This window comes from Zootoca vivipara, chromosome 7, assembly GCF_965207765.1.
Source record: "Zootoca vivipara chromosome 7, rZooViv2.hap1.1, whole genome shotgun sequence".
Lineage (NCBI taxonomy): Eukaryota > Metazoa > Chordata > Lepidosauria > Squamata > Lacertidae > Zootoca > Zootoca vivipara.
This window is the reverse complement of record NC_142590.1, coordinates 8,510,007-8,536,615: the sequence shown is the minus strand read 5'-3', so window position 1 is coordinate 8,536,615 and position 26,609 is coordinate 8,510,007. Positions and strand designations below refer to the sequence as shown.

Sequence of the window (26,609 nt, the reverse complement as noted above, 5' to 3'; positions counted from 1 at the left end):
TTGCGCCAGAAGCGGTTTAGTCCTGCTGGCCACATGACCCAGAAAGGTGTCTGTGGACAAACGTCGGCTTCCTCGGCCTGAAGAGTGAGATGAGCGCCGCAAGCCCATAGTCACCTTTGACTGGGCTTAAGCATCCAGGGGTCCTTTACTTTGACCTTTTTACCTTCCTTCCTCAGGTAAGGCGGAACCCTAAGCAACAGCAGCAATTTCCACACCAGTTCCTTATATATTATTTTATTTCTCGTTTTTATTGGAAGTGAAAAAATAATTTAAACTCATTTATTTGTACAGGTGGCACCGTTTTGTTACCGACAAGCTGTAGGACAGGCCCATCATGCTGCCAGCCAGGGGTAAAAGCAATGCAGCCGCAGCCACATAGAATCCTGACTTTTGGAGACTAAATGCTCACAGAGGTGCCACCATCCCCTTATTATTCCCCCCCACACACCCTGAATGGGAACGGACACAGGTAGACCAGGACCACACCCTCCTAAGTGGAAACCATCATCAGCCTTCAACCTCTCTGTCCCATCCTTCATTTCTACACCTCCTCAATCCATTTTCAGGGTCAAGTAATCTGCAGGGGTGTCTCCAGCATTTCCATGAGAAAAGTGTCGATGGGGGTGTCCCCGATCAGCTTGAAGAAGAAGAGGTGCTCCAGGCATTTCAGGCCGATAGATCGCAAGGCCGGCAGCCTCAGGAGGAGCTTGGCAAACCTGAAGGTACCAGAGATATAGAAAACCTGAAGTTAATGACAATCGGGGAATGGGTATTCCGTTAAAGGAATCCTGGGACTCTTGGTTAGTCAACCCTCAGAGGGGTTGTGTGCCCTGAGCCAGAGTCCAAGGTGGGGCATCTGGCTGGTGGACTGGCTTGACCCCACTTTCCACTATGCCGGGTGTTCGCCCAAGGCTGACCTATGGTGTGCCCTGGGTCAGCGCTGCCTGCAAGGGTGCAGGGAGCTAGTCGAACCAGAGCCTATGCGACCACTCACTTGATTGTAATCAATAAAGTTGTGGCCTAAATTCTGCCAAAAACCAAAACAAAATTTGAGCCTTGTCTGAATTTATCTGGGGGTGGTTAAAAGGTCTACACATGCAAAAGAAAGAGCTCCACCTCGTTCGCTGGATCTGAAGTAGGGCCTTGTGCAAGGCTCTTCCTGCACCTGGGGGCCCACATCCACTGAAGTCAAATGTGTTGCTTGGTACTTTGGACACCACGAGTTTTGATACCCACAACACACACACACAGCGCCAGCATACATGATTAAAATTGTGGACAGAAACAGCTGTTTCAGCATTTTAGGCTTCCCTTTGAACTACATTATAATGCACGCTAATTACAGCAAAGCTAGAAAGTATAAGCCAAAAAGTAACATCCCTTAAATTATAGCCCACATTAGGAATAAATATCTGCCGATATCTGCAGGCCTGTTGCTGGCTGCGAATATGGCATCTTTCAAATATAAGGGTCAGCAAGGATTCATTTTGTCCTACCAAAGACACTCTAATGCAATTCACATTAAGCCTGTTTCAGGGCTGTTTGGTTCAATCCCAAAGGATGGGTGGGTGAGAATCTTAGAACTGTAGAGTTGGGAGGGATCCTAGGCGTTATCTAGCCCAAACTCCTGCTCTGCAGGTATTTCTTTTGCCCAAAAGGGCTTTCCTGCTTGCTGCCCTGTTTCATCTATGATTCACTTTACCAATACTCTTCAGGTGAGCATTTCGTGTAGGCACAAATTCATGGAAATGGAAGCTCCCTCCATGAACTTTGCTGGCTATTACTCTCAGTGTCACCCAAGGTGCAGGTTAATGCAGCCGGTGGAATCTAATGTTCCAATCCACACATTGACTACACACATGCAGGAAAGTGCCTTTTCCACATCACAGGCCTTCTTGAAAGCTGGGTAAGATTTGGAGTGCTGCCTCCCTCTTCCCTTTGCTATGCGCAGAAGTGATCCATACACAGGACAGGTGGTTAAAGCCAGCACCTTCCCAGCCCGACATTGCTAGTGGAGATGTTTTGCCATTAACGGCAAGCCTGTCAGTTGCTCTAATGCAGGGGTCGGCAACTGAAGGCCCATGGGCTGGAAAACGGCCCACGAAGGCTGTTTAACCAGCCCACGAGCCCCCCTGAACGGAGCGGCCTGCTTGGCAAGTCTCCGCGTGCTGCACTAAACCAGCATGGCGCGGGGACCCGCTTACGCAGCTCTGGAAATTGCTTCTGCGCATGCCCAGACGCCAGAAATCGCTTCTGCGCATGTCCACAGCGCTGGAAATCACTTCTGCACAGTGCAACGCCAGAAATCATGTCTGCGCATGTCCACAGCGCCGGAAATCGCTTCTGCACAGGCACAACTTTTGGCGTCTGGGCATGCGCAGAAGCAATTTCCAGAGCTGCAGACATGCACAGACATGATTTCTGGCGTCGCGCTGCGCTGGTCCGGCCCATGGAGGATCACCATGGGAGTGATCCGGCCCATGCCTGGTAAGCCTTGCCGCCCCCTGCTCCAGGGGTGTAGGAAGATAGGGACAGTTGGGGCGGTGCGCCCCGAGCGACGCAATCCCAGGGGCGCCATCGCCGCTGCCCGCCCCGCCCCCAAAACACGCACGGCGCGCCACATCACTGGAGGCAGCGTGCCTGCTCTCCGCCCCCCGGTAGCAGAGCATGAAGCTCTGTCGCTGCCCTGCTCCAATGTCTGGCTGTGCTTTGTGAACTGTTTGTATGGATTGTCGTCATTTAATTGTTATTATGAATTGCGTTCTGTGCTACAGTATCCTCCTCCTTCTTTGGCGATCACTCATAGCTGAGTAAGATTGTCTTCCATAAACACGGTTTTAACAATGGGGTCTAATGTCGGAAAATGTTGCAGTGTCCAATGTTGTGCTAAGCAATGTGCTCTGTCAGTGTGAGAGGTTCGGCTTGCACAACAACATGTTCTGCCTGGATTTCCCAGAGCAGATTTGGGGGCAGGGAGAGGAGGGGGAAAGTATCATTGCACAAGCAGAAGCCCTTGCGCTGACAGAATATGCTAGCTGAAAACTGCCCCCTGGTTTTATATATATATATGTTGTGGTTATGGATTAATTATTGCATTAGCTTGCCAAGATTCACAATCGTGGATCTTGCAGTGAGATGCAGAGGAGGTTCAGGCTTCTTCCTGCTAGTCTGGGACCTCCCAGACACAACCTTGGCACTATCCTTGGACTTGTAGGTTGCACCAGTCGCCTTATCTCCAGTTCCCCAGCCTTTCAGGGCACACCAACTGTAAAATCAGGCAAGAGCCTTTTAACAACCCAGCCAACTCCTCTGGGGATGTGGAACCAACCACAGTACGGGTCTTGATAACCTACAGTTGGCTGTATTTCCCAGCCAATATCACAGCTTCCTGCAACTAAAGCAGGAGAGAGCTTTAGCTAGCAGGGCTCGTTTTGTTTTTGTCAGGAGTATGGGCAGGAGTCAGGCTCTGGGGCCTGTAGTGCTTTGCAGGACTGGGGCCTGCCTCAGCTTGTGTTGGAGAAGCAAGGAGTGACCACTCAGGTGAGACCACTTGATATCTCACTGCACCTGGTGGCAGGAGCTGGGAGGGATAAAAGCTCAGCATTTCCCTTCAGCTCTTTACCACAGCAACGCTATCCCTGCCTGGTTGCATCTGGCCTCTTGCTCCTTGGACCCTTGCCTTGCTCCTTGGACCTTTGCCTTGCCGACGCCTTTATCCTCGACCCTTGGACCCTTGCCTTGCCGATGCCTTGCTCCTTGGACCCTCTCCTTTGCCGACGCCTTGATCCTCAACCCTTGGACCTCTGCCTGGCCGACGCCTTGATCCCCGACCCTTGGACCTTTGCCTTGCTGACGCCTTGCTCCTCGACCCTTGGACCTTTGCCTTGCCGACGCCTTGCTCCTTGACTCCCAGACCTTCGCCTCTGCCTTGCTCCTTGACCCTGCGACTGCCTGCTGCTGGACCCTCAACCCCGCACCTGTTCCTGCTTCTACACCACCATCTTGCCTCTGGTCCTGACGTCCTCAGCCAGGGCTTCAACCGCCCACCGACCGGACTATGACAGTTTTGTTTTGTTTTTTAAAAAAATACTATTTATTAAATTTTCCACTTTAACAATCATCTCCAATCATATTAAATATTCCAAATTATACATATTATTCAATAATCAGTCCAAATATTATGCCAAATTATTAAAAGAAAAATGGAGGTATCTTCCCATGTTCTGAGGTCGGGGGGGGGGGGATTTGATCATCTCATACTTCCACTGCTTTCATAATTTTCGCGATAGTTCCCATAAATCATTCCAATGTTAATCCTCATTACTTTTCGCAGCCTCTGAGTTTCTCAAACAAGCGAGATAAAACAAAACAATATATTCTGTGTGGAATTTACGTCCAGAGTTCCCTCTGTATGTTCACGATATCTCTTCACAAAATGATGTTTCCGCCAAGCCAGTCCAAAAATCTTCTCACCTCGGGCAGCAGCCAAGTCAGTCCAGATAAAAATCAAATCAAGGCATCTGCCCAATGCTTTTAAGACCAGCTGTCCTTCAAATGGTTAACCTGTCCAGGGGAGGTTTTGCCATATAAAACTGGGAATGCAAATATTAAGATATTAAAAGGCACCTATCCCCTAAGGCGGTGCATTTAATTCGACAAGCTGATCTACTTCCGGTCATGGTCGCTCGGTTAATTGGAGCTTCGTCATTCCACTTCTAATTCCAGGCAAACTTCCAAAGTTTTTTTGGCGTCTCTCCAGTCATTCTCCAGATCAAAGTTGGGAAACTCTTTATCCTCTTCCAAATATACCTGCAGCCGAATACTTTAAACTTGGTTTTCCACTTTTGAATAATTGTTATTTCCACACAGTTAATGATTATTAGAGTCATATTATATCACCAAATAGGGACCCAGGTGGCGCTGTGGGTTAAATCACTGAGCCTAGGGCTTGCTGATCAGAAGGTTGGCGGTTCGAATCCCTGTGACCGGGTGAGCTCCCGTTGCTTGGTCCCAGCTCCTGCCAACCTAGCAGTTCGAAAGCACGTCAAAATGCAAGTAGATAAATAGGAACCGCTACAGCGGGAAGGTAAACGGCATTTCCATGTGCTGCTCTGGTTTGCCAGAAGCGGCTTTGTCATGCTGGCCACATGACCTGGAAGCTATACGCCGGCTCCCTTGGCCAATAATGCGAGATGAGCGTGCAACCCCAGAGTCGGTCACGACTGGACCCAACGGTCAGGGGTCCCTTTACGTTATACCTTTATATCACCAAATACACCACCTCTCCAGTCTCGCTTGCTTTAAATAATCGGCAGATATATAATAAGAAAGGAGGCTCACCCCCACCCTTTCAGTTCCAACATACCAAGTCTATGTAGATGTTAATCCTTCTTCCGTTCAAATCCTTTTTAGCACCTCAGTGGCTGAATTAATTAGCAGAGTAGTTTCTCCCCCATCACTCAGATCATGTCCAAAACTTAAATCCAATTTTTCATCTTAAGAATTGGAAGCTTGCTGCTAAATGGAGGCGACTTTGGAGAGTTGCCAAGAAATGTTTTGGGCTTTCCATCCAGTGCCCCCAGCCCCTCCATCCTTCTGAATTTGGGGCCAGGTGTTGGGCGATCTGTGGGTGAGCTGCCACTCTCAAGCCCGGGGAATGTAGGGAGGCTGATTACTCCCATCTCAGCCTCTGATTCCAGAACTTATGGCGGTGATGGAATCCAGCCATTCTCCACCGCAGCTCGCTGGAAGCTCCTCAGCAGGGCTCATTTGGAGCTATCCAAGGTCCTGGTCTTCCACACCCGCTGCCTAAGAGAGCTTGACCAAGCTTTATCTGCTTGATGTGACCTTGACTACGGCGACCCAACTTCTCCAGATACTGCCTGCTTCCTCTGTGCACCTCAAGCACCCACAGAAGAGGATATAGCTATTCCTTCCAGTAGCACCTTAGAGACCAACTAAATTTGTCATTGGTATGAGCTTTTGTGTGCATACTGGAAGGAATTTTTTTATTTTGTTTTAACTACAGCAGACCAACATGGCTACCTACTTGTAACTAGGATATAGCTAAACTCTGATGGAATTAAATTTGGTTTGCGAATTGTTTAATGCTGATTATTATAACTATTAAATTTGGTTTTTGAATTGTTTAATGCTGATTATTACTTTCGAAAATGTCTTGATATTGTGATATGTGACGTGTGTGTGTGTGTGTGTGTGTGTGTGTGTGTGTGTGTGTGTGTGTAAACAGCTCTGAGCAGGATATATATAGAAAGGCACCATACATATCAATAAAATGCCAATGAAACAGGGAGGAAGCGGGTTGTGTGATGGTCTCTAGTCTTGGTTTTTCATTTTAGCTTTAAATCCACTGCAGATTACAGGAAGATGAAGGAAAAGAAACTAAACTTCATTTCACTCAGAAACGATACCTCCCCTGCTTTCACCAAAACATTTATCCATGTTTTTAGAGCTTAAAATGGGTCAGCCTTCTTAGACTGACAACTGCGTAATGTACCTAACATGGGGCTGGCCTTAAAGAGGACACAGGTGCTTCCTGACTTTCTATTGGATAGTGGCAATTATTTATTATTATTATTATTATTATTATTATTATTATTATTATTATTCTGTCCAGGGTTGTAAAGACTGCGGAGAGAATAACTGGGTGCACTCTTCCCACCTTGGATCAAATCTATGCTTCCAGGTGCCATAAGAAAGCTGCAGAGATAGCGCAGAATAGTGCGCACCCCGGAAATTATCTCTTTCAGCTTCTGCCTTCTGGAAGAAGGTACAGGGTTATGAAGACTAGGACTAGCCGCCTGAGAAACAGTTTCTATCCAAATGCGATTTTGGTTTTAAATGCAGTGTAAGGTAGTCTTTATGGTAGTATATTGTATTTAATTATGGGGTATCAGAGTCTGTGGGGGGCTAATCAGGATGGGATAGCAGGCTTGTTGGTTTTGAATGTCTGATGTAGATTTGTTTTCCAATTTCGTTGTTCTGTATGGGACAATAACAATAAAGATTATCTATCTATATTATTGTAGGGACCCAGGTGGCGCTGTGGGTTAAACCACTGAGCCTAGGGCTTGCTGATCAGAAGGTCGGCGGTTCGAATCCCTGTGATGGGGTGAGCTTCCGTTGCTTAGTCCCAGCTCCTACCAACCTAGCAGTTCGAAAGCACGTCAAGTGCAAGTAGATAAATAGGAACCGCTACAGCGGGAAGGTAAACGGTGTTTCTGTGTGCTGCTCTGGTTCGCCAGAAGTGGCTTTGTCATGCTGGCCACATGACCTGGAAGCTATACGCCGGCTCCCTCGGCCAATAATGCGAGATGAGCACGCAACCCCAGAGTCGGTCACGACTGGACCTAATGGTCAGGGGTCCTTTTACCTTTATCTATATTATTATTATTATTATTATTATTATTATTATTATTATTATTATTATTCACTGCCCATCTGGCTGGGTTTCCCCAGCCACTCTGGGCGGCTTTCAGCAGAACATTAAAAGCAGAATAAATCTTCAAACATTCAAAACTTCCCTAAACAGGGCTGCCTTCAGATGTCTTCTAAAAGTCAGAGAGTTATTTATTTCCTTGACATCTGACGGGAGGGCATTCCACAGGGCAGGTGCCAAAACCAAGAAGGCCGTCTTGGGGACATCTTATGGCCTCTGCTGTGTACTGTTGGTTTTGCTGTGCTATTGGGCTTTACACAGTTAATTTAAAATACTCTACCCTTTGAGCCTAGAGGCAGCTCACAAAACATTAAAACCATTACGTTTCCGAGTACAGTTCAAAGTGTTGGTCTCCACCCCCATCGTTCTGCCCGGACACTGAGGTCCAGTACCGAGGGCCTTCTGACGGTTCCCTCACTGCGAGAAGCCAAGTTGCAGGGAACCAGGCAGAGGGCCTTCTCGGTGGTGGCGCCTGCCCTGTGGAACGCCCTCCCATCAGATGTCAGAGAAAAACAGCTTCCAGATTTTTAGAAGACCTCTGAAGGCAGCCCTGTTTAGGGAGGCTTTAATGTTTAATTGTTTAATTTCATTTTTCTGTTGTAAGTCGCCCAGAGTGGCTGGGGAAACCCAGCCAGATGGGCGGGGTATAAATAATAATTTTTTTATTATTATTATTATTATTATTATTATTATTATTATTATTATTATTATTATTAACAGCATACACAATATAAATAACCACATTGCCCCAATTCCTGTTAAATCTATTGAGTACCAAAATCACCCCAAAAGGGTGGTGGACGAGGAGAGAGGAAGACGTAGGAGAAATACACAGAAGATAACTTTAAATGATTTTCCCATTTGCATGTTAACCAGCAGATGGCAGAATTGGATAATGTCGTTATTCCAAAGGTTACTGGAAGGAAAGAGAAGGTGAGCTCCAGAAGAAAAGTCACAGCCAAAGTTGGCTCTCCACTGTCAGCCTGTATTTTCTCCCCCCTCCGACATTTCCTTATCTAGAGGTTTGACAGAGACAGGAGGGCACTGGAGTCTTCTTAAAGGGAGATTGCTAACTTGGGAGTGGCTGATCTGACGCTCAGGCCACCAGAATAGAAAGTTGCTCTGTGTAACTTCTCGTTTCCCTGCTGAAACCCATGCCCAGCACCCTGGTTCATTTCTAACTTGTTGCTCTGGAGTAAATAAACGAATGCAATGTTGGATAATTCCAACAAAAACAGAAAAACAATCAGTATTTGTTCACATTGCTGTTGGCTTTTTCAATTCAAAAGTGATGCACAATTAGTGACTGTTTTTATGGGGGTTTTTTGACATTAGCTTCCTTTCCACTGAGATGAATATAAGTTTCTTTCCAGGCACAGATCTAGGCTTTAAAGGTCTGTGTCTGAGAAGTTCCGTTTTTTGTCCTGGCACTTTCCCTGGGAAAACCCGATTGTTGTTTGCTGTGATCAGTGGTAAAACACAGGTTTTCCTGGGGAAAACAGTGCGTGTGTTTAGTGCTCAGACATGGAGCTTTAAAGTCCGGACCTGTGCCTAGAAATGAGCCCAGTGAATGTCATATTTGGTGGAAACCGAACTGCAGCAGAAAGTAAGCAGCGGTGATTGTGATTGATACAGGTTGGAACAGAAACAGCTGCCTTCTCACATTTGGTCAATTCTGGATCTAAGAAATATAGGGGTGTTTGTTTATTTATTTAATTAATAAATTTAGGTCTCACTTTTCCTCTAGGAAACTGAATGTGATGTTCAAGGGGTTTCCGGTTGTCACTGATCCAAATACAGGTCACCCCCCAGATCTAGATCAAGCAAGGTTGTTGCCCGCTACTGAGTTGTCCCTTTTGGCTCTCTTGTCCTCTGAATGTTTCTGAACCAACCAAACACACAGAAGCACCATCACTGGTATTCTGCACTTTCCAACAGCATTCTGTGTTAAGTGGTGCTGAGCCTCTTTCTATTTACCTTCCCGGTTGCTCAGGATATTTCTGTTTGGTGTATGCCTCCAGAGCTGCATAAACTTTCTCACGTAGCGATTCCACCTCTGCAGGACTAGACAGACCCTTGGCATCTGATGGGGTGAGAGAGCAAGGAAGCGGGGGAGGGGGGTCATGATTAAAAAACAGCACAGCTATTGCCCACTCCTTATCTGCAGGTTGCAGAATGGCCAAGTGAACTGTAATCACATCATAGTCCATGGTGTATGTTAGCTGTGAAACCGTAATTAATTGGAAAAACAGGCAGTGCAATAATATTACCCATCTACCTGAAAGAGACCTCTGAGAAGACACACTGCTGCCCCTAATATATACTATGTGATAAAGGTAAAGGTGGACGCGGGTGGCACTGTGGTCTAAACCACCGAGCCTCTTGGACTTGCAGATCAGAAGGTTAGTGATTCGAATCCCCGCAATGGGGTGAGCTCCCGTGGCTCTGTCCCAGCTCCTGCCAACCTAGAAGTGTGAAAGCATGCCAGTGCAAGTAGATAAATAGGTACCACTGTGGCAGGAAGGTAAATGGCATTTCCGTGCGCTCTGATTTCCGTCACGGTGTCCCGTTGTGCCAGAAACAGTTTAGTCCCGCTGGCCACATGACCCAGAAAGCTGTCTGTGGACAAACACCGGCTCCCTTGCCCTGAAAGCGAGATGAGCGTCGCAACCCCATAGTTGCCTTTGACTGGACTTAACCATCCAGGGGTCCTTTGCCTTTTTTACCTTACTAAGTGGTACCGGCTAGAAACCAAAAAGGACTGCCTTATGGTCATTACAGGGCAACAGAGTGGTCTTAGGCAGGCTTAAAATGGTACCCACCCTTATGAGGCCTACACATTTTATTCATCTTTTTTACTGCCATCCCCATTACTGTTCAGTCATTCCTTTCCATGCATTGCTCCATATCTGTTCTCTTTAAACACCATCCTTCTTCTGTATTTTCCTGCCACTGGACTAACTTGGTTACCTCAATGCCACATGGATGAATGAGGGAGTGATGGCAAAGCCAGGCAGTTGAGAGAAGAGGGCAGCGAGAAGGTCTTTCCCTAGAACCAGGAAGGACAGGCCTGCCCACAAGCCGCTGCTCAGAACACAGGGCTAAATTGATTCACAAGTTGATTTGACCCTGGACCAGCTTCCCCGGGCATCCACACATACCTGGATTGAACAGGACAATGGCTCGTAGGCACCCCAGCTCAGATTTGTCCATCTGCATGTCTTTCATTTTGGATACCAGCTCAGTAAGGACCCTGTATTGGAGACAAGAGAGGGAATTGGATAGTCAAAGTCTGCAGAGATGCACTCAGTGTCCGAGGTGCCTCCACACCACAATGTGAAATTGCCAGGCTTCGTTCACTCATTTTTCAAGGGGCATCCATATTGTCAGGGGCTGGACTGAGGAGGACCCTTCCCAAGAACAGGAGGACAGTATAGATTTAGATCAGTGGTTTGCAGAAGGGCACAGTTCAGAGGCTGCAGAGGGCAGAAGCTGGGGAATATTGGAAGAGGACCAGCAAGAAGAAGAAGAAGAAGAAGAAGAAGAAGAAGAAGAAGAAGAAGAAGAAGAAGAAGAAGAAGAAGAAGAAGAAGGAGGAGGAGGAGGAGGAGGAGGAGGAGGAGGAGGAGGAGGAGGAGGAGGAGGAGGAGGAGGAGGAGGAGGAGGAGGAGGAGGAGGAGGAGGAGGAGGAGGAGGAGGAGGAGGAGAAGAAGAAGAAGAAGAAGAAGAAGAAGAAGAAGAAGAAGAAGAAGAAGAAGAAGAAGAAGAAGAAGAAGAAGAAGAAGAAGAAGAAGAAGAAGAAGAAGAAGAAGAAGAAGAAGAAGAAGAAGAAGGGGAGAGACAGCTGACAGTCTCAGTGTCCTTGGAAAGCATTCCTGACCCCACTTCTCCCAGGACCAGACGGGCGTTGAGAGTAGCAGAACAAAGAGCCAGCAGCGGAGCAAGCCAATTGGGCGCCTGGGGCAGTGCACGTGCCCTGTGTCCAGGGGTGGCGCCAGCCGCCCATGGAGGCAGGGTCAGCCACCCATGTGGTGGGGCCAGCCGGGGCAGGACACTCCGTGGGGCCTCCAAGGAGTCTGCCTGCCTCCTCCCACTCAGCCACCCTACAGCTGGGAGGGAGGCAGCGGGCAGACCGTTTGGGGCAGCGCGGAGCTTGCAGGTGCCCAAGCCACCGCGTCACTCCCAGAAGAGACGTGTGGCTTGGGCGCGCGCAGGCCTCGCGCTGAGTGCCACCCGGCATTTTGTCACACACACACCCTCAGTGGTGACAACTGGGGCAGGCCGCCCCCACCGCAGCTCCTTCCTCTGCCCCTGCAGAGAGCTCAGCAGCAGAAGGCTCAGATTAGCCGGCACAGGTCTGATATAGAATAGGGAAGACGAAGGGCTATGGGACTTTACGTGGAGCAACACCATCATGGCATGGAGCAGGCATCCCCAAACTTCGGCCCTCCAGATGTTTTGGACTACAATTCCCATCTTCCCCGACCACTGGTCCTGTTACCGGTAGCTAGGGATCATGGGAGTTGTAGGCCAAAACATCTGGAGGGCCGCAGTTTGGGGATGCCTGGCATAGAGACAACATCCCTTTGTCTCTCTGTGAATTCTGAATAAATTACATAGGAAGGACTCTACATGTTATCTGCTCTCTTTTTTTGGCTGCCACTGGGGGAGGGTTAGTATTCCCTGAGCCTTGGCACATATAGTGCCATCATCCAGTCATCATTATCCTGTGTTTTCCATCTTGTTCTTCCACCTTTTCTCAGAGCACAGAAAGCTCAACTTCTTCAGAATTAAAGAGTGGCACCATCTCTCCCGGCACAGGTGCCTTATACCATCATTCCTGACCGTTGGCCATGCTGAACAGGGCAAATGGGGAGGTGTTGCTCAGTGGGGTTGAACAACACCTGGAAGGCACGAAGTGACTCTTCCTAAGCACCACCCTTCTTCCTTTTCAAAAGGCAGTGACCTAGCAGGAAAGTGAACTATAACAGCTCAGCACACATTTCTGCTTTCGAACGGCTATGTTGGCAGGAGCTGGGACCGAACAACAGGAGCTCACCCCATCCCGGGGATTCGAACCGCTGACCTTCTGATCAGCAAGCCCAAGGTTCAGTGGTTTACACCACCGTGCCTCCCGAGTCCCATTAACCATACATAAATAAGCATAGAAATGTGCACCCCACCAACAAGACCATTCCATTATAACTCTCCAACCTCCCAGAATTTCAATACCTCTTGCGCTGGTTTAACCCCTTTCTGTTTTAACAATACAAATTCTTTGAACACCCATCACATCTCTTCAAAATCATTTCTCCTGCATATTCCCCATCTTACCTTAATGGCACGTGTTAATTTATCATTCATAGCTATATCCCAAACCTCTTTGTACGATTCTTCCATTTTCTATTCTGCTTGCCCCTTCCACTTCCTGGCTATAATAATTCGTGCAGCTGTCAATAAATTTGTGAGCAAGTCCCTCATCGCCTGTGAACCTTTCACCCCATCGTAAATTGATAATAGTGCTACCTCTGAACTCTGGGTCAGCTTAACCAGGGCCGTCTTACGCATAGGTCCTAGGGATGCGAGGGCCCTGGGTGCCGGGCTCTCAGGGGTGCCAGGCTGAGAGTCCGGGGCCTGAGAGTTGAGTCCGGGGAAGAGCCCGCCCATCGGTCAGAGCGCCGCAGCGGGCTCTTCTGCTGCGGGCAGCTTTGCGCCGCGAGTTCGCTGGCCACCTCCGCCCTCCTGCACGCCTGAGACTGGGCAACTGGGGGGGGCGCTGGGTGAATTTTTGCACCCCAGTGCCGCATATGCTTAAGACAGCCCTGGCTTTAACCCCATGATTTCTGCTATCTCCTAACCGAGCTTTTTATTCCACCAAATTGACTCAAAGATGCCGTTAACGTGTTGTTGTTGTTTAGTCGTGTCCGACTCTTCGTGACCCCACGGACCATAGCACGCCAGGCACTCCTGTCTTGCACTGCCTCCCGCCGTTAACGTAGAAAAGTGCAAACGTCAAAACAAGAGTTCAGAAACATGCCTGTCGAAAATGGAGCCCACTCCAGCGCTGTGCGCACTGCTCCGTTGCACATGTAAGCCTGTGGCCAGCAGGATGCCATCCTGGACAGAGACAGAGCGATGGGAAAAAGAGGCAATCAGCAGCTCATTCCAACCTAGAAGAGAAGACAGGAGTGAAACAGGTGCTTCTTACGGGACTTGCCTCTTACAAGTCCTTAATGTGAGCTGGATTTATTTGTGTTGGGCGTAGGAAAGCTTTTGTTTGTTTGCTTGTTTGTTCATTAATCAGTTCTTAAATTTGTATACCGCCCTTCAAAATCACAAGATGGTTCACAACATAAAAACACAAAATAGCAGCCCAAAATACATAATAAAACAAAAGCAAACCAATAACTCACTTCCCACAGAGACGTTTAAAAGACCATAGAATGTCCAATCAGTCAGAGGCCTGATTGTAGAGAAATGTTTTTTGCCTGGCACCTAAAGATATGTAATGAAGGCACCAGGCAAGACTCCCTGGGGAGAGCACCCCACAATTGCGGAGCCACTGTAGAAAAGGCCCTTTCTCGTGTTGCCCCCCCCTCTGGACCTCTCACAGAAGAGGCACAGGAAGAAGAGCCTCAGATTATGATCGCAGGGACGGTCATTGAGGTATTGCTGTCCTGAGCCATTTAAGATGTACAGATCTAAATCAGCACTTTGAATTTGGTCCGGAAGCTAATTGGCAGCCGGCGCAGTTGGGCCAGGATCAGTGTAATATGCTCAAACCATCTTGCCCCGGTGAGCAACCTGGATGCTGAATTCTGCACCAGCTGAAGTTTCCAAGCTGTCTTCAGAGGCAGCCTAATGTATAACGCATTGCAGTAATCTAACCTTGAAGTTACCAGAGCATAGACAACAGACGTTGGGCTATCCCAGGGGTCCCCAGACTACAGCCCGTGGGCCAGATGTGGCCTAAATTGGCCTCCCAATCCGCCCCTCGATGCCCCCGCCCCCCGCTGCCCCTCCGCCCCCGCCGCTCGCTCTTATGGCACGCCGTGTGGCGGCGCGCTTCCAGATCGGAAAAAAACGCCGAAAATCGTTTGTGCACATGCGTATGGGCCTCTCCTGACCCAGAAGAGGTCATTTCTGGTGCACTTCCGGGTCGGGGGAGCCCCATACGCATGCACACAAACGATTTTCAGCTATTCTTCCGACCTGGAAGGGCGCCACCGCGCCAGTAAGTGTGTGCGCGCATGCGCACGGGCGCACACTCCCCTGCCCTCCGGCCCGCCGCACGATCGGCACGGCGGGCACCAGCCCAAAGCCGGGTAAGTCTGGGGACCCCTGGGCTATCCTGTCCAGATAGGGGCGCAACTGGACCACCAGCTGAAGCTGATGGAAGGCACTCCAGGCCCCTGAGGCCACCTGAGCCTCAAGTGACAGCAAAGGATCCAGGAGTACCCCCAAGTACCAATACCTGCTTCTTCGAGAGGGTTGTAACCCCATCAAGAGCAGGCTTTTAACTTGCAATAGAGGATTCTTAATCAGTGTGTCAAAACTTCTCTCCAAATTAGCTCTATGAGTTTAATATTAATAATAGAAATACTCTCAGTGGTACAGGTTTTCAGAAATGGATGCCTCTGGGTGTATTGTAAATGGAACAGTACCAAACTCAATAAAATATTGCCATCGAGAACTCTGTTGCCAGATTATTAAACTTTCTCCATAAAGAAGTGGCAACGAAGTAGGAAGCAGAAAGAGGAAGTGGGGGGAAATGTGATTAGGAAGCAAGATCAGCAAGGCAGTTTAGGAGCACGGCCAGGCATGGAAGCAGGAGACAAAAACCTATTTGCGGACATCTACTGAACACACCTGGATTTTTTGCTTTGCTGCATAGAGGCTGAGGGCATTTTCTCCCAAATTGCTCACACTCCAGTAGCAAACCTGTTTGATCCCATGATCCACATGAAGATTGAAGTTGTTGTCTTACAAAAATATATATATGAAACTGACGTTTTTCTAACCAAGGTGAATCCACATGTAACTTGCCCCCAGCAAAGCCATGTATGAAGATTCACGCAACAGATTTGACACAGCTATGTGATGATGCTTAAAAGCCAAATCAGAGTGAGAGGAATACTGACTGGCCGCCCGTGGAATGAGTCAGCATTTTCTCCCCATTTTGCAACCAGGATCCCCTGCCCTGTCCCCTCCCCTCTCAACCCCCCCCCAAAAAAACCCTATTGCCAAAACAGAGTGGCTAATTTCATGGGGGCAAGGGTTTCCACAGAATGCCCTCTTCATTTTCGACACGTCCCTATTTATTTTTAAATGAGGGAATGGTTAAAATGCAATCTCGTTGTCACCGGCCGTCTGAAATGGTGCAAAACAGTAAAATCTGCATTACATGAGCGCTCCGGATGTTGGGTTTCTGCTCTTAATAAAAACTTGCCTCAAGGAAATACAGCAGTGGCACAATGAGGCGGCCAAGATTCATACCTGCTCGGAGGAGGATAACTTGGTCTTCCAGTGTTAAGTCTGAGAAATGTGGGATTCGCTTGGCCCATTCCACCAGCGTGAAGAGTTGTTTGTCAGCTGCATGGCATATGTTGGTGACAGGATCGTTGGTCTAAGTGAGAAGCAGGTATGTGGGTGAGTAAATTCAACCTCTGCCACCTTGTCGTCATAGCCATCCTGCTCCCCAAATAACCCATAAAAATAATTGGAGGCAAAAAGGTTTTCGAATCAGGCATTGGTGCCCATAGGATGGACACAGTGATCCTAGATTTCCTCCAGGATACCTGAAGCAGCGTCTCCATCCCCATCGTTCAGCCCGGACACTGAGGTCCAGCTCCAAGGCCTTCTGGCGGTTCTCTCACTGTGAGAAGTGAGGTTACAGGGAACCAGGCAGAGGGCCTTCTCAGAAGTATGTGACTTTTAGAAGACATCTGAAGGCAGCGCTATTTAGGGAAGTTTTTAATGTGTGATGTTTTGTCGTGTTTTTAATATTCTGTTGGGAGGCGTCCACGGTGGCTGTGAACGCCCAGCCAGATGGGCAGGGTATAAATATATTATTATTATCATTATCATTATCATTATCACTCCAGTAAACAGCATCTGCAAGTTTCTGCAGTGCTTCAAAAACCCACAAAACCTCTTTGACTAAAAGTGGCAGTAGAACAAAAGTGGTTTGTGTCCACAACACAGGGAGGAATGCTTTCATTTTATCACTTTTTGCTCTCGTTTAAAACTATTAACTGTTGCCACCTTTGGTTCAAGTTACCTGCACTTTCCTCATCCTCCGTTTATTGGACAATAGCGGGGCGTTTTCTCTCAGGGACTTTACGGGCAGTGACCAGCAGGGGAAGCTTTCCTCTCTGTTATCCCTTTTAGCAGCAACACAGGCTGCAACCCCTCAGGGTATTGGTAGGTGTCATTCACGACCATGGTTTGGTAATGGCCATTTAATAATTTGGAGGCAAAAGACGCTATACATGGAGACTGTGCAAACCAGAAATGACTGGTGTTAATCCTAAATCTAGTGGTTGTTTTTAATTAATGCACACCTGCTAGGCATAGCTGCCAAGTCTCCCGTATTGCCCGGGAAACCCCCGTTTTTCCAGCTGTCCCCAGCCGGAAAAAAACAGATTTTTTTTGTTTTTCCCCGGTTTATTCTGGCACGGCGGCCATTTTGGAACTGGGCGGAGCATGCTCAGAAGCGACTTTTGATGCTGCTTTGCCCAGTTCCAAAATGGCTGCAGCGTGACTTCTGGTGCGGCGGCCATTTTGGAACAGGGCAGAGCAGCATCAAAAGTCGCTTCTGAGCATGCTCCGCCCAGTTCCAAAATGGCGGCAGCGCTACGTCCGGTCTGCTACTTCCGGTCCAGTCCCTTATTTCTCAGGCCGGAACTTGGCAGGTATGCTGCTAGGGCCTTTGTTTTCATAGTACGCACCATTTATGGTTGGTAACCCCAGCAAAGCTAAATAATCCTGCAACTCAATCAAGTAATTCTGACCTGGGTAGATGAATGTGCATATTGCATTTGCAATACAGACTGAATATGTGGGTTAATTTAGACACCACTGAAGGCACTTTTCAGTGCCTAGCTCTAAGGTGAACATAGCTGGGTGCTACTATTTGAGTTCTTTGAAGGAAGATGGTTCTGAAAGGTCCTTTTTGGGAGAAGGAAATATGTCCTTGGCTTTCACCGCCTGCTCTTCTGCACACCCAAGAGTGCTCTGTTTCCACTGGAATTCAAAGCGGGCGCGTACCCATAGCGTCATCTCTCTCCCCAGAGAGTCACATATTCAGGCAGCGATGGTGGCTTTTGGTTGAACCTGAAGCAAGAACTTGGGCTTTTGTTTGCCTATGTTTTGTGAACTCTCTTCCCCCTCAGAAAAGGTCATAATGGACGCCGGGATTAAAGGCCCTGCATTGCGGCGGCTGACAGCCAACACTGGCAACAAAGGCATCATGGGAGCATCTCCACCTCCATCATTCTGCCCGGACACTGAGGTCCAGCACCGAGGGCCTTCTGGCGGTTCCCTCGTTGCGAGAAGCCAAGTTGCAGGGAACTAGGCAAAGGGCCTTCTCAGTGGTGGCGCCTGCCCTGTGGAACGCCCTCCCAACAGATGTCAAAAAGGAAAACAACTACCAGACTTTTAGAAGACATCTGAAGGCAGCCCTGTTCAGGAAGGCTTTTAATGTTTAATCCATTATTGTATTGTATTTTTCTGTTGGAAGCCGCCCAGAGTGGCTGGGGAAACCCAGCCAGATGGGCGGGGTAGAACTAATAAATTATTATTATTATTATTATTATTATTATTATTATTATTATTATTGAAACAAGGTGTCACCCTTGAACTGCCACCCGCACGACTGTTGTCCTCCAAGTCCTCCCTCTCCCGCCCCAACGCTCATCCAGTCGGTTGGTTCCTCGGGGAGAAGACTGGAGGCAAAATGGTCAGAATTCTCTGAAAGACAACCAGACCTCCCTTCTCTGCCAAAGAATACCATTTATCCCCAGCCAAAGTTCTCAACACAACCGATCAACCAACTCCCCTTTAGACTGCAAATCTGCAGTGCATATGCCAAAAGAGGCCGTGCCGGAAGTGTTTCTTCTTTGTAAAGCTCAGCAGGCACTTAACATCGGACTGCTCGCACCCTGCCCAGCTTGAATCAAGTCTGGTCTGCGCACAATGCTTCGAATGCTGCATATTCATCAAACCCACCATAGATCTGGACTGAGGCAACTTCTGCCATTGACAGAGGATGGGCTCTGCAGGTTAAAGCTCCCCAGCATTAGGTGGGCTGTGCTTTGCGCTGGCAGGATCAGGCCAATGGCATGTTATATTAAACAAGCTTTTTAAAAAGTGTGTGCTTAATCTGACCGCTTTTATGCTGATGCAAAAGAACCCAAAATCCCCCTGCCTGCTATTTATTTTGTGAACCGCCCTGAGACCTAACGGTGGTACTGTATAAAAATTGAAGAAATAATACTACTAATAATAATAATTCCCCACCACAAGGGTGCAATTGAGTGCAAACAGTACCTTTGAGACAAACAAAAGTCAGGGGTGTGTGATTTTCAGCAGGGGGGGGGGTGTCCCAATTTGGACCAGCGGTTTTCTTTTCTTTTTAAAAAAGGGCCAGCTTGAGCACTTTTTAAAAAAGCCTTTTTAGCAAAATGTGTAGTTTGGCCCTCTGGGCGTGCATGTATGAATCACTCTCATTATGAATCACTCACAAATTTGATAGATAGAAATTGAATTAATACTATGACAGATATCACTCTTATGTGATTGTAACTGCGGATCACCTGAATCATTGCACCTCATATTTTTTAGTTGCGCCCTTCATTCATCGTCCAGGAGTAAGTTTCTTGCTCCATATCTAATGGGAATTGCTGATGATTCTAACGAAGCCAAACTGAGACACCTATTGAACGATGAAGACCCTTCTAGATCACTCACTGTTGCTAGGTATCTGATCAGCGTCCTATCTCTAAAGAAGAAAAACGGACTTCTGTATGGTTCGGACAACCCTTTTAAACCATGAATCACAATATGATACTGTACTAGAATTGATGACATTCTGGTCAACTTACCCAGCAAATGAACAGAGGGTGACATTTTATGTTGTAAAATTTTACTGTATGTTATTTTACTTTTTCATCTTAATTTTTGTGTAAACCCCTGACGGAAGTCACAATTATTTGTATGTAGTTCTGGGAAATGTGTTTTATGTGATGGGCCAATGGCCGCAATAAATATAATTCATTCATTCATTAATAATAATAATAATAATAATAATAATATGTTGCCCAAGTAAGAGCCCAGTCCCAAGCAGCCACCTACTGAGTTGTCAGCGTTCATATCACTGTAAGATTCAGTTTTGGGCTCAACAGCCATTTCAGCCTCTAAAATCCTCTCCACAGGCATGTCTTCATTGCTGCTGCCGCAGCTGCTTGTAGACTCAGCTTCATTCTCACTCCGCTCTCTGCTTCTCTGCCTCTCCTCTTGAACCGCTGAGTAGGAAAAATAAATATATTTCAAAACCCCAGGTTTTGCCGCAGTCCAAACATTTCAGGCATCCCACGCCCCTGTGCCCCCAAATTCATCTGCTCCTTTTTCCTCCTCCCTTTCAGCTTGTGCCATGAACTGCCTTATGCCTAGAACAGTCGTGTTTCTTCCCTTTCTGTCTTCAAACAGGTCTTCTACAAAGCCTTTCCTGGACCAGGACAATGTGCACTAAGTGCAGAATATATATATTTTTTGACTCAGAGAAAAGTAGATTTCTAAAAACCCGCATCAGTTCGGTAAATCAAGCAAATTCACAATAGCTTGGTTATTTCGCACAATTTTTTCCTGTTTGCTAGTTGTGGGGAAATCTGTGTTGACATATATGTAAAACTCACCGACAAGCCTGCCAATGTCTAGCTAGACACTTGAATGTAGGGAGGGTAGGCAAAAGACAAGGTAGAAATAGCAATGCAACCCCCCATTGTCCACTAGTAGGCTTGGAGATTGAACGGCTCAGCTGCCATCGCCACCGTGCGAGTGCAGCAATGCTTCAATGAGGTTGTAAAGGTAAAGGGACCCCTGACCATTAGGTCCAGTCATGACCGACTCTGGGGTTGCGCGCTCATCTCGCATTATTGGCCGAGGGAGCCGGCGTATAGCTTCCAGGTCATGTGGCCAGCATGACAAAGCCGCTTCTGGCAAACCAGAGCAGCACATGGTAACGCTGTTTACCTTCCCGCTGTAGCGGTCCCTATTTATCTACTTGCATTTTGACGTGCTTTCGAACTGCTAGGTTGGCAGGAGCTGGGACCAAGCAACGGGAGCTCACCCCGTCACAGGGATTCGAACCGCCGACCTTCTGATCAGCAAGCCCTAGGCTCAGTGGTTTAACCACAGCGCCACCTGGGTCCTGAGGTTGTACCAAAGCTAAAACTCAAAGCAAATCTCAAGCTCTTCTCCATGTCAGATCCTTGGGAGGAATTCAACCAACACAATTAGAAAGGGTGTGTGGGGTGTGTGACAGCCTCATGGCTTGTACAATACATTCTCCCTTTCTCTTTGCATATGCAGTACAGCTCAAGGAGCACCAAATCCCTACCATGAGAAATGTTACAGTGGCTTCAACATCAACACCCTCCCATGAGATGTCAAGGAAATAAACAACTATTTGACTTTTAGAAGACATCTGAAGGCAGCCCTGTTTATGGAAGTTTTTAATATTTGATCTTTTATCACTAATAATAATAATAATAATATTCTGTTGGGAGCCTTCCAGAGTGGCTGGGGAAACCCAGCCAGCTGGGTGGGGTATAAATAAGTTGTTGTTGTTGTTGTTGTTGTTGTTGGGCTGATTATTTGGGCTCACGGAAGCCCTGAGCGGAACTGTTTATTTTATTTTATTTGAAGAAACCAGCATTGGTTTAACGCCTAGCAAATCACTTTGCGCTCTGCAAAAAATGAGTGCTCTGGTTGGAATGAGATTTTTGGTTTGCAATGTGCATTTCGTTTCCTGCTACTAGTAGAGAATAGCCTAAGATGGGACATCCATTATCTTTCCTGTTCTCTTCTATACAGACAGTGTTGAGGACTGAAGTGTCTGTTGGTTTCTATTTTAGCTGTACGCCACCTTGAGTCCCTGACAGGGGAAAAGGTAGGATAGAAATATAAAAATCTTCGGCCCAGAGATGGAAAGAAGATAAAGTCCCTACCAGAGAAGAATGGCAGATCAAGTCGATGGATTATGCCAAAATGGCTAAAATGACCAGAAGAATCAGAAATCAGGAAGACCAAAATTTCAATAAAGAATAGGGAAATTTTATAATTTATAAAGTTAAAATCGTTAGTAGGATTGGAATACAGTAATATTTGTAGTTTAATGGTGACCTTTGGACACAATGGAGAGGTAAAATATTTGGATTATTATAAAAGATGGGGTCACGAAGAGTCGGACACGACTAAACGACTAAACAACAAAAAGATGCAGGAGGAAATGATTAACAATAGGACCCACAAAAGGGAGGGGGGAAGTCCAGGAGATTATTTGGAATCTTGTATCTATGTTCTATGTTTGATATGTGACTGTAAAATTTTAATCTGAAAAACCAAATAAATAAATGTATTAAATAACATAAACATAAACATAAATGTGTTTGCCCTGCAGTGAATTCACTCCCAACTGCTGTAAGTCTGGTTCATCCAGTGCAGTGATAGAGCAGGGATTCTGGGCTACCGCTTGTCCAGATTATTCCTGCCAGCGCAACCAAGGATGGAGCGTGTGTGTTGTGCCTCCCCATCCGGACGTACCTTCCCTCTTCATCCCCATCGCTAGACATTTCTGGTAGCGGCAGTACTGGCAGCGATTCCGTTGACGCTTGTCAATCAGGCAGTCCTTGTTATCGCGGCATGTGTAGATGAGGTCCTTCCTGATGGTCCGCTTGAAGAAGCCTTTGCAGCCCTCGCAGCTGTATACCCCATAGTGCTTCCCTGGCAAGAAGGCAGTAGCACATGTCAATCAATGCACGTCCCAGTCAGGTGACGAGAGCTAGTGGTTCGAGATGGGTGTGGGGCGGGCAGAGAGGCAGTGGTAGACTTTGGGCTCTCAAATTTAAGCGGTGCCCTGGGCAACGCTAAAATTCACCTCTCTTGCTCCGTTCTACGGTGTTGAGCGCAACCGCCATCCTAAAACCGCCTCTGAGAGAGAGGTCCCCTCTCTCATCTTGAGAAACCCCAATTCCTGGCGACATTCAACCTGTCTGCCGAGCCACACAAAGGTTGGAGACAGAAAGTAGCTTTTAAGAGACTTAAGAAATTAAGGACCCTCCCCTTGCTGGATTGAACAAAAAGATCTATCCACTCCAGTTTCCCAAAGTGAGACCAACCAGATGTCTCTAACTAGCCTGCTAAAAGCAAGGCCTGGAGGCCATAGCCCCTGAACATGTTGACTCCATCTAGCAATGGGTTTGTTTAATCGCATGGAACTCAATGGGACTTGCTTTTCAGTAGAGACACGTAGGACTCTACTATAAAGTCATCTATGTTGCCATGAGTGTAGCCTGGGGGCAGGGGGGCAGCTGCCACCCTAAATCAAGCAAATAAATAAAAATATTTAACTAACTGACCAATTGCATCACAGATAGCTCAGTTTTGGGGGGGGGGCACAACATAAATCCTGGCTACACCCATGTCTATCACCTTGCCTTGTGGCAGTGAATTCAATAAATAAATTAATTGTGTTGTTGTTGTTGGGGGGGGGGACGGGACGGGACGCTTATTTGTCTGTCCTCAATCCATCAGGCAGAAAGTTTGTGTGTAACGTGCTGAATATGCAATTGCTGAATACTGTGCTTTCAAAGAGTTTGGTCTTTGGGGAGAAGATCTTTTAAAAGGCCAGGAGCAGGAATTACTGACCTCGACTAGAAAATCAATGAGGCAGGGTCACATAGCATGGAATAGCCAAGTCTTCTGGCTGCTTCCATGTCTTACACAGCTCCATACTCGAGGGAGCCTGAAATTTGCCTTGTCAAAATTTTTAGTAGGAGATTCTCAACTTCCCATGTTAACACCCAATTCCATAAAGAATGACAGTGCTCAGAACTGTAATACCCTGGTATATCTGACTACAGATTAGGAATAAAGGTAAAAAAGGTAACAGGTAAAGGATCCCTGGACGGTTAAGTCCAGGTGACTATGAGGTGTGGTGTCTTGCTTTCAGGCCAAGGGAGCCGGCGTTTATCCACAGACAGCTTTCTGGGTCATGTGGCCAGCAAGACTAAACCGCTTTTGGTGCAACGGGACACCATGACGGAAGCCAGAGCACACGGAAATGCAGTTTACCTTCCCGCCACAGAGCTACCTTTTTATCTACTTGTGCTGGCCTGCTTTCGAACTGCTAGGTTGGCAGGAGCTGGGACAGAGCAACAGACGCTCAACTCGTCGTGGGGATTCAAACCGCCAACCTTGCAATTAGCAAGCCCAAGAGGCTCAGTGGTTTAGACCACAGCGCCACCCACACCAAAACCAATCAAAGCAATCTTATTTTGCAGGGGTGGACACAATATCCTTAAAGATGCCAAGTATCTTCATATACAAGCTGCAGTCAAGAGCTTAAAACAGGTTGGGTACCTGATGATCTGTCCCCACAAATCGCACAGATGTGCTTGGTCAGCGATCCTGGGCTTGTGGATGAGTAATTCATGGCTCCCATCCCTTGCAGGCCCGGCAAAGGCTTGACGTCTTCAGAACTGCTGACACTATTCATGACATTAAGCTAAAAAGAGAAGGTGGACACACAGAAAGAAAGAGAGAGAGAAATGCTTCTTTCGGTTGATGCTATGACCGGGACCCAACATTCATGTTAACAGTCCTCATGGGAAGTATTCAGCCAGCACCTCTTCCACTTGGGAGCTATATCATGACCACCCTGATTTTCCATGATCAGGTGGCAAGTTCTGAAGCTGTTGCAGCCATACCTGACAAGTTGCTGTCAGAGAAATAAGGGACCGGGCCGGAAATAGCAGACCGGAAATAGCGCTGCCACCATTTTGGAACTGGGCAGAGCATGCTCAGAAGTGACTTTTGATGCTGCTTTGCCCAGTTCCAAAATGGCCGCCGCGCCAGAAGTCGCACTGCAGCCATTTTGGAACTGGGCAAAGCAGCATCAAAAGTCGCTTCTGAGCATGCTCCGCCAAGTTCCAAAATGGCCGCCGCACCAGAATAAACCGGGGGGAAACAAAAGAATTCGTTTTTTTCAGCTAGGAACAGCTGGAAAAATGGGGATTTCCCGGGGAAAACGGGAGACCTGGCAGCTATGGTTGCAGCCACTTACCGTATGTCCATGTGTAAGTGCCTGCCCGTTCACCAGTAAGATTGTAGAAGCAGAGTCTGGCTGTGCAAGCACATGCTCAAGGCACCTGAGTGACTATTTGAGGCAGCGCAACCAGGCATTTCTAAGCCAAGTTGCCAAGCAGCTGCCACAGATTCAATGCATAACAACAAGTGGGGGGAGGGGACATAGCATGACTCACTTCTCCATAAGACTCTTGGTGAAAGTGCTTCTTGGCAGAAGGTTGAGTGCCTCCTGAAATTCTGGCCTTCTGAATTGCAACCAACTATAAGCTGTGTCTTAGAATCATCCCCCCCCCCCCAAGAACAGAAAATGATAGGCATCCTTCCCTCTTTTGGTACCCACCATCTCCAAAACTTTCATTTACAAACCTTGATATCTGGGGACTCTGGGAAGTGAAATTTCTTCAGATTCTGCCTATACACCCCCATGCACATGTGCAAATATCTCTTTTTAAGGCCGTGCTTCTTCTGCTGATCGTATCTGCTTTACTTCTGACATTTCTGCACACTTTCCCATTATACTTCTTCATTTGCTATGTGTGCTGCTAGTCGCTGTGTGCTTGATTTGTGCATCCTTCAAATAGCCTTATATGGTAGTAAAAGCACCAGCCTTCTATGTTTGATTTTGTATGTATAAGCCAGTAACAGAATTTGGTCGTCCAAATACTTAGTAATGTATAATAATCATGTGATGTTCAAAAACTCATACACATGTTTCCTATAGGGGCCTGCTGAAGCCTCCTGCAAAATATCCTTGATATGAAATCTCCAAACACATCCATTGGAATTCCTTGGGAGTTTTGCTGAATCTCAGAGTTTGACTTCGGACAAGAATTGAGAGAACTTTTGACATGCTTACAAGGAACCCCAGCATTCCCCGGAACTGCTCCAACCTAATACGTTTCCAAATTGGGGCCAGATGCAACTTTAGAAAAGCTCGTGACTAATATCCAATTATACTGCTGGGAGTGGTATTAAGATCAATCTACTGCTTTAATGCAAGATCCTTCATGCACCAATTAACCCATTAATCAATCCATAGGTCGTGAAGCACAAAAGAGGAGAAGAAGGCGGCGAAGAAGAGGAAGAGGAGGAGGAGGAGTAGTAGTTTGGATTTGATATCCCACTTTGTCACTACCCGAAGGAGTCTCAAAGATTGGCCTCTACTAGAGCCAGGGCCTTTTCAGTACTGGCCCCAACCTGGTGGAACGCTCTTTCCCAGGAGACCAGGGCCCTGCAGGATTTGTCATCTTTCCGCAGGGCCTGCAAGACAGAGCTGTTCCGCCTGGCCTTTGGGTTAGACTCAGCCTGACCCCTGTGTTTTCCTCCCTCATGGCTTGGATTTATGGACTACTTGAAATGAGGCTGCACTTTAAATTTTAATACTGTATTTTAATCTGTATTTTAATTAATTGTTTTTATGTTTTATTGTAATTCTGTTGGTGTCAGCCGCCCTGAGCCCGGTTTTTGACTGGGGAGGGCGGGGTATAAATAAAAATTTATTATTATTATTATTAACATTCTCCTTTCCCTTCCTCCCCCACAACAAACACTCTGTGAGGTGAGCGAGGCTGAGAGACTTCAGAGAAGTCTGACTAGCCCAAGGTCACCCAGCAGCTGCACGTGGAGGAGCGGAGACACGAACCCGGTTCCCCAGATTACGAGACTCTTAACCACTACACCACACCTTGAACAACAATGATCAAGGTATGAAAGTAAGCCAAAGGGAGTTCCCAAGGCTTCTAGACACTTTGGTCAGCTCCAGAATGCTCAATCTGACAATTTT

The 26,609-nt window shown here is 47.3% G+C and overlaps 1 protein-coding gene across 3 annotated transcripts in view; it reads right to left on the bottom strand.

Annotated features, from left to right (window-relative positions):
- Positions 1 to 225: 225 nt before the first annotated feature.
- RXRG (retinoid X receptor gamma) overlaps positions 226 to 26,609 on the bottom strand; it is an 81,421-nt gene continuing 55,037 nt past the window's right edge. For all 3 annotated transcript variants that reach the window (XM_035123681.3, XM_035123682.3, XM_060276636.2), the window contains 8 exons: positions 24,101 to 24,245; positions 22,283 to 22,462; positions 19,814 to 19,983; positions 15,956 to 16,085; positions 13,497 to 13,629; positions 10,621 to 10,712; positions 9,437 to 9,542; positions 226 to 716 (listed from right to left, as the gene is read on the bottom strand). In XM_035123681.3, coding sequence (XP_034979572.2) covers positions 569 to 716; positions 9,437 to 9,542; positions 10,621 to 10,712; positions 13,497 to 13,629; positions 15,956 to 16,085; positions 19,814 to 19,983; positions 22,283 to 22,462; positions 24,101 to 24,245 — 1,104 coding nt within the window. In that variant the 3' untranslated portion in view covers positions 226 to 568. The remainder of the gene's footprint in view (positions 717 to 9,436; positions 9,543 to 10,620; positions 10,713 to 13,496; positions 13,630 to 15,955; positions 16,086 to 19,813; positions 19,984 to 22,282; positions 22,463 to 24,100; positions 24,246 to 26,609) is intronic.